The sequence below is a fragment of the Cheilinus undulatus genome, linkage group 1, assembly GCF_018320785.1.
Source record: "Cheilinus undulatus linkage group 1, ASM1832078v1, whole genome shotgun sequence".
In the NCBI taxonomy this organism is placed as follows: Eukaryota; Metazoa; Chordata; class Actinopteri; order Labriformes; family Labridae; genus Cheilinus; species Cheilinus undulatus.
Genome location: NC_054865.1, coordinates 44,934,247 through 44,941,306, shown reverse-complemented (window position 1 = coordinate 44,941,306; position 7,060 = coordinate 44,934,247). Strand labels below are relative to the sequence as shown.

General features: G+C 39.4%; 1 protein-coding gene across 2 annotated transcripts; it reads left to right on the top strand.

The window, feature by feature from the left end:
• The first annotated feature begins 1,562 nt into the window (after positions 1-1,562).
• Positions 1,563-6,626, top strand: mnx2b (motor neuron and pancreas homeobox 2b). 2 transcript variants are annotated; one of them, XM_041794548.1, is made up of 3 exons: positions 1,563-1,983; positions 3,348-3,508; positions 6,222-6,626. In XM_041794548.1, the coding sequence occupies exons 1-3, from the start codon at positions 1,563-1,565 to the stop codon at positions 6,624-6,626; spliced, it is 987 nt and encodes a 328-aa protein (XP_041650482.1). The 2 variants fall into 2 exon arrangements, with proteins under 2 accessions (XP_041650482.1, XP_041650475.1); XM_041794541.1 differs by having other exon boundaries at positions 1,563-2,013.
• Positions 6,627-7,060: the final 434 nt, after the last annotated feature.

The window sequence follows — 7,060 nt, the reverse complement described above, 5'->3', positions numbered from 1 at the left end:
TTAAAGTGGGGAAAAATAGGCAAAAAGTGAATTAAAAATGTGTCTACAACGGGCAAAAATGAGTTTAAAATGAGAAACAGGCAGAAAAAAAGTGGTGGAAAGGGTTTAAAGAGTGGCAGGATGGCTTAATAGTGGCAACGCTGGCAGAAGAGGTGGTGATATGGGACTCACACGTGGCACTAAAGGGTGAACAGAAGCAAAAATGGGCAGAAAGTGACAAAAAAAAGTCAAAAGTGGTTAAAAAAAAAAGAGAGAGAGATAAAGGGGTGAAAAGCGGTTCAAAAAGTGATGAAAAGGGGCTTAAATGAGGCAAAGTGAGTAAAAAGTGTGCAAAATTAATGAAAAGTTGTAAAAATGATGAGGAAAAGGGGTTAAAAAGTGGCACAGATATCTATTTTGAACATCAGAACCTAAAAGGAACATGCCACTTTTCAGCTCCATCATGAGGGAAGTGTTAGCCAGGAGCACCAGTGCTACTGAGCCAACGCACCTGCACTGATAGACCTGTGGAGGGCCTTCTTGTTGGGTTTCTCAGTGACCCGGACAATTCTGTGGGCCGGCCTGCTCTAGACCAATTACAATCAAGGGTTAAAAAATTAAGAATTGATTTTTCCCTTTGTTATAACACATCAGTGATCACTGGCTTGTCTGTACTACTTTACTGAAATGACGTGCATACTGAGTCCACTGATGCTCCACTTTTTGTTTTATTTGTCCTCATTTCACTCTAAGCAGAGGACCAATTAGCTTAAAGCTTCTTCAACTCATTACACCTGAAGCAAACAATTAATATGAATGATTAATAGTGGAGTAAAGAGAATATTTGAGCACCAAATCAGAGTTATCCCATCCCCTTAAAACTGCTGAGAAACAGCCCGTTTTTGGTGCTACGGTGTTCAGGCTGTTTCCAGCCTTGATAATGAGTTTGGACGGTTCAAAGCCGTGTATAAATAACACTCACTTTATGGTAAAGGTATCTGCAGTGTGTGGAGAGTCTGACGAGCTGGCACTAAGATAGATACTGAAAATACAATTGGCTAATCTTCTAATGTACCTCGGCGCTTTGATGCAGTTGAAGGTGTTTGCAGGCGGGACAGGGGTTGGACATTACCTCACTCTGAATGCTTTCTGGGGGGAGAAACGAGCGAGTAATTAGCTGATTAGAGGCCCGTCAGAGCAGCTCAGCCTGCAGCCAATCACAGCGCAGCGGCCTGCAGGGGTGGAGGAGGGCAGCTGATGGAGTCAGGCTACCTCTGGGAAGTTGGTGTTAAACATCAGGACGGGTTCAATGCTGCAGAGGGGCACGTGTGGCTGAAAGTGGAGGAAACAGGTGGAGGGATGCACGCGCAAGCACAAGGAAAAGTTACAAAAGATAGCAGAAAGACAGGAGTTGGTAATGCATCAGTCCGTTTTTACTGAATATTTCTGATTTTCATGAGATTGCATGAGTTTGTGAGGGAAGAAGCTCCGCTTTGCGCGCTGACGCACGGCACAGGTGCGCACCAGCCGAACCTGACGCGTCTCTGATTTGAAGTCTCTAGTCTTACTAACATTCATCTGCCATGGAGAAATCAAGAAACTTCAGAATCGACGCACTGCTCGCTGACGAGACGAACCGGAGCAGCAGAGAGCTCTCCCCGGGTCTGAGCAGCGACAGCCCCGCAGGAAGCCCGCTCTCCTGCCGCCGCGCTGACACCCCGTCTCCGCGGGCCGCCGTGCAGCTCCAGACCGGAATAATCCACAAACCTGGCGTGCTAAATCTCCCACATCCAGGACTCGCTGCAATCCCTGGCATGTATCCCGCACCCATGTATCCACTCTCGGCGCTGGGTGGCCAGCACCCCGCGTTTGCGTACACCGGGTTCACTCAGCTGACGCAGACCTACCCGGAGCACCTGAAGGCGGCGGCCATGGCGGGGTCTCTGCCGCTGGAGCACTGGATCCGGGCCGGGATCATGATGCCCAGACTGCCAGATTACAGCTGTGAGTACAGATGTGGTCAGATAAGGGTTTGTTTTATTGCTGTGAAACATCCAGACTTTTAACACAAAGAGAAAAAAGTCGAGATAAAAAAGGTGCAGAAGGTTCCAGTTTCTAGTTTCTTCTCAGACTCAGACTCATAAACTCTTATCAGCCTGACAAAGACCAGATCAAAGGGTTTGACTTTTGAAGAACTCACGCGCAGAGATTATAAAAAATAATTTAACACCAGCAAGAATTAACCGTCACCAAATGTTATTAGTATTATTAATTTTATTTTTATGTTTTTTATTTCTTTTTTTTTTTTAGATATACATTTTTGTCATTATCATTAGTTTATTATTTTTATTATTTATTTATTTATTTATTTTATTTTTATCCATTTTTTTAAAATCATTCTTAGCTTGATTTTTTTTGTGTTATTATTTTTTAAATGGATATTTTGGCCCACTAGACTAGTTTAATTCTAACGTATTAATGCTTAAATATTCCCCTATCTGTTTTTGTTTTTGTTTATCATTTGTATGTTGTCTTTTTATCTGTCAGTGCCACACTATCAAATTAAATGATTGTTTTTTTAATCCATAATTTATGCCTTATATTTTCACAATAATTAAAAAGATTTTTTTTTTGTTATTTTTAAATCAGCTCTAGTGTTTGTTTTCCTCAGTCCTAAATAAATCAATTATTCAGCCAGTATTATGATAATTTACAGTTGTTTCTAAAAGCATCTTTGCCCTTAATAATGTTTTATTTCAAGAATAAAGGAGTAGTTTATTTATTCCCTGTTACTGTCGCATCCACTCTTTACTGTTCATCCCTCTGTGTCATATTTTAATTTCAGCCCATTTATTTCTCTATAAACGCCAACCGGATGAAAATTGTCTTTGTGCGATGAAGAAACTATAAACAAACACCTAAACCATTCTGTAGTTCATCAATAAAATCCCCAAAGCCTTCATTGGATTTTCATTAAGTTAATGGCATGCCTGTGTTTTTATGGCCCCTGCGCCCGCTTCTGCCGTGTCCCCCCGTCAACAATAAACTGGAGGAAAGCTATTAGAGTTAATGATGGCCCGAGAGAGCCGCCATATGTGAGCCTGATCCAACCCACAAAATACACTCAACTTCCTGTGTCCTTGGATACTTATACAAAGATATATCTATAAAACTAGTGGCAGAAGAAATATGGACAGATATTTCACTTTTTAAGACATGTGGATAACTTTTTATTCACGTGTTAAACACAGAGAAGAAAATATTCAGAAATCATCCATTAAAAGACAGGCTGTAAATACAGTTATGAGTTCTCATGCTGTTGTCATAAAATGAGATGCTGATGATGCCTCTGTTCTCTCCTCCACCAGCGGGCCCTCAGTCTGGTCTGCTTGGGAAGTGTCGGAGGCCCCGCACCGCCTTCACCAGTCAGCAGCTGCTGGAGCTGGAGAACCAGTTTAAGCTCAACAAGTACCTGTCCAGACCCAAACGCTTCGAGGTGGCCACTTCCCTCATGCTGACTGAGACACAGGTAGGAGGAAGACTCAGGTGGAGACAAAAACCAGCATGTTTGAAGCTTTCATTCAGTCTCTGAGGCTAGAAACACTTAACTGAGCCAGATTTCTCTCATTCTTTAGTTAGAAGAGCATGCATTTACAGTCCAGGTTTAGTTCACTACTTTATTTCAGATTAAGGCAGAAAATTTTAATTTTCATAAGTGATCGGTCCCCTGATTGAGAAACTCAGCATCACATAAGAGGAAATGCAGCAGACAAAACGAGAAACCTGAATAAAGGTGCAAAGAAAACAAGTGTTTCATGATTTAACACAACAATCAAACTTCTGATACAGTAAAGAGCTAAATGACAAATAAATAAAACTGATCAATAAAATCAGTGATCCTCACAGTCATTACTCATCACAGGTGTGTGAAGCATCGCTGACAGTAGTCCTGACGTACACCTGAGTAGGTCATTTTAATTCTGCACTGTCCTGTAGCGTGGCCTGGGTTGCCTTTTTGAAGGACAGCTGCAGTTTTTTATTGATCCCTCTGTTTCTTTACTCACAAGATGAACAAAATCAACCTAAGAGCATTTTGAGTTTGTTTAGATTTACAAAGTGTTCTGTCTGTTTTTCTTTTGGCCTATTAATTCATAATTATTCATTTCACCAGTAAATGTAACTAAACATATGTGGTACAATCCTATTATCTAAATCCACAACACATTTATGTTTCTTTATTCTTTAAAGAGAGGTTGCAGTCCTTATTCAGGATAAACAATACCTTGGTATCAACTAGAAAACCTAAAAGGGAATCATTTATAGTAATCATTTTTGATCAGTTTATTCCTTTTTTTGCAGATTTAAATTTCCTTAGCCATTTTTTAATGTAAATGCATAAATACATTTATGTTTGCATCTTTTGTGGAGTATTACATCCATAAATACACCTATGGAGGTTTTGCCTATTGTTACATGCATAAATAAAGTTCTTGTATTGTATTGCATAAACCCGTCTGTATTTGCATTATGAGCAACAGGGCTATGTGCAATTATACCAGCACTTTCAATAAACAGGCCAGTTCTCACAAGCATATTTCTAATCATGTGCAAAACATCAGCACATAACTACAATGGCACTTTACCATCTGCTTTATACTGTTTAACTGTAATAGTCACTTTATTCCTGGTCAGCCTTCAAACAGTCGTATAGCTGTCTGTATAGTTATATGTGGGTCTTTGTGTATTATTTGACTGTTTATGTTGTTTGGTCTCTGCCTGTTGTCTAGCTTTAACTATGGTTTTTATTTTTCATTGTGTACATACTTGATGTAAACATTTACAGGTAAACTATCATCCTGCCTGGGGCTACAGTCCATGTCCATGTTCATTAATGTGCACTGTCCCCTATGGTAAATAAACAAATAGATACATGAATTAATAAATATTAGAAAATAAAACTAGTAGTAAGATGAAAGAAAATATTTCACCAAATAAAAAAGCAATGATAGATTTTCTCTTCTATTATCAATTTAAATATAAAAAAAGAGTTCTGAATTCATGTTTTAAATCAGTTTTTCCCCAAACCCCAAAAATGTACAAAAACATTTCCTAAAATTCCATTGTGGATAATTCCCCAAAATGTCCAGACAAATTCCCTGAAATTCCCATAAAAACTTGAGAATTTCAAAGTACACCATCCCTAAATTCCCAATCAAATTCTCACAAGTACATTTCCAAACTTTACAAGAAAATACAAAAATATTTGAATGCACTTTCCCTCAGAAATTCAAATAAAATCTCCAAATATCAGAAACACGTTTCCCAAATTTCCCTGAAAAAAAAAACACCCTCCATAAACATCCAGACAAATTGCCATGAAAATGCAAGAAAAAAAATCACCCAAAACTTCCACTGAAACATTCCCAATTATTCAAACATATCCCCAAAATTTCCATGACAATGCTTAAAATATTCCAGGAAAATTCCCCCATATTATCAAAACAAGTCCCCCAGAATTTCATTGAAAATTCCTTAAATTTCATTGCAATTTCTCTCGACATTTCAACCTAATTACGTAAAGTTTAATAGATATTTTGGACATTATCTAAAAATTTTAATAACAGAAATAATTCATATGTTGTAGAAAAGCTGAAATTTAATGTCCCCAAATTTACATGCAGGGCCTGAGGAGGTTAGGACAAAAAAAACACAAAAACATTGAGTGAAATTAACTATTAACAGGATTATTGTTAATAATGAAGGAAATATAAAGAGGAAGCATGTTTCATAGGGATGCACAATATTGGCAGGTATCAGCTTATAAATTTAATAATCTGTATCACAAATATGAACATTTCTGACCATCTTTACAACTGAAATATCAGTGAGAATTATCAACCATATCCACATATAAGTGGTGGAGGTTCAGGCTGGATCATCAGACCTACAGCAGCTTAAGTCTTTTTCTGTTTGTCCTCATTCCTCAAACTTTAAACTGAAGTTTTAGGTCTGGACTACATTTTATGAGCTGAAATTAATCTTTAAATATCGGCATATCAGAAAGGGGCAGAAATCAAGTGTCGTGCATCCCTATTGTGTAATGTTTGATATTTGCCAACATAATGTAAGTAATTCTTAAATATAGGGGCTGAGAGGAAGCCAAAGCTAGAGACTAAAGCTGTAGGGGCTCTCAAACAGTCCCCTCTTTTGATCTCATCCTCTCTTCTCTGTCCTCTCTGCAGGTGAAGATCTGGTTTCAGAATCGGAGGATGAAGTGGAAACGCAGCAGGAAGGCGAAGGAGCAGGCGACCACCTCAGCTCAGTCCGAGGTTCAGAGACTACGCAATGGAGGAAAAACTACCTCAGACAAATGTGACGAGAGCAGACGAGCTGTGAATCCAGAGGACGGGGGGATAGACCTGGATCTTGATGATGGAGATGAAGAGGATGAGGAGGAAGAGGAAGCAGACGAGGTGGAAACTCAGAGTGGTTTTCCTGTTTCTTTGGGGAACGGGGTTGGGATGCCACGATCCACAGACTTCCTGCAGCGCAGCACAGATGTTGGCTACAATCCCAACAGCCCCTTTTCTGATGACGATCTGGATGGGGTGCAGGTTGGAGACAGGAAGATCGGGGCCGGACTGTGAAAAGACACCCAGGGAACACTGAATTTATGAGACGTTTCAACAGAATAAGGCGTGTTCGTGGTCATGAAAGAGACAGACATTTTGTCTGTTTTTTGGTCAAAACAGACAATTTCTTGGAATCACAATTATTATCGCAGCTACCAAACACGCTCACACATTTACTGTGTGAACATCTGTGAATAAATCATCCCTAAGTACTGTACATTTTTGTAGCATGCAAAAAAGGTCCTTATCTCCTCCTTAAATGAAGCTGTTCTTGTTTACCTTGATTTTGCTCCATCTGGAGCAGTGAACCCACATCCTGAACGAAAGATGACTGAACTATGGTGTATCCAGACAGCATATGATTGTGCAGCTGATGCAGCATCCCTCCTGCATTGAAAAGACAAAAAATGAGAGCAGATAGAGCTGTGTGGTGAAGAAACAAACATCTG

Excerpts from the sequence above, each read along its gene's own strand:
- mnx2b (XM_041794541.1), top strand. The coding sequence starts at position 1,563 with ATGGAGAAATCAAGAAACTTCAGAATCGACGCACTGCTCGCTGACGAG. Across the intron at positions 2,014-3,347 it reads ATGTGGTCAGATAAGGGTTT|CGGGCCCTCAGTCTGGTCTG; the intron begins GTTTTATTGCTG and ends CTCCTCCACCAG. Across the intron at positions 3,509-6,221 it reads TCATGCTGACTGAGACACAG|GTGAAGATCTGGTTTCAGAA; the intron begins GTAGGAGGAAGA and ends TCCTCTCTGCAG.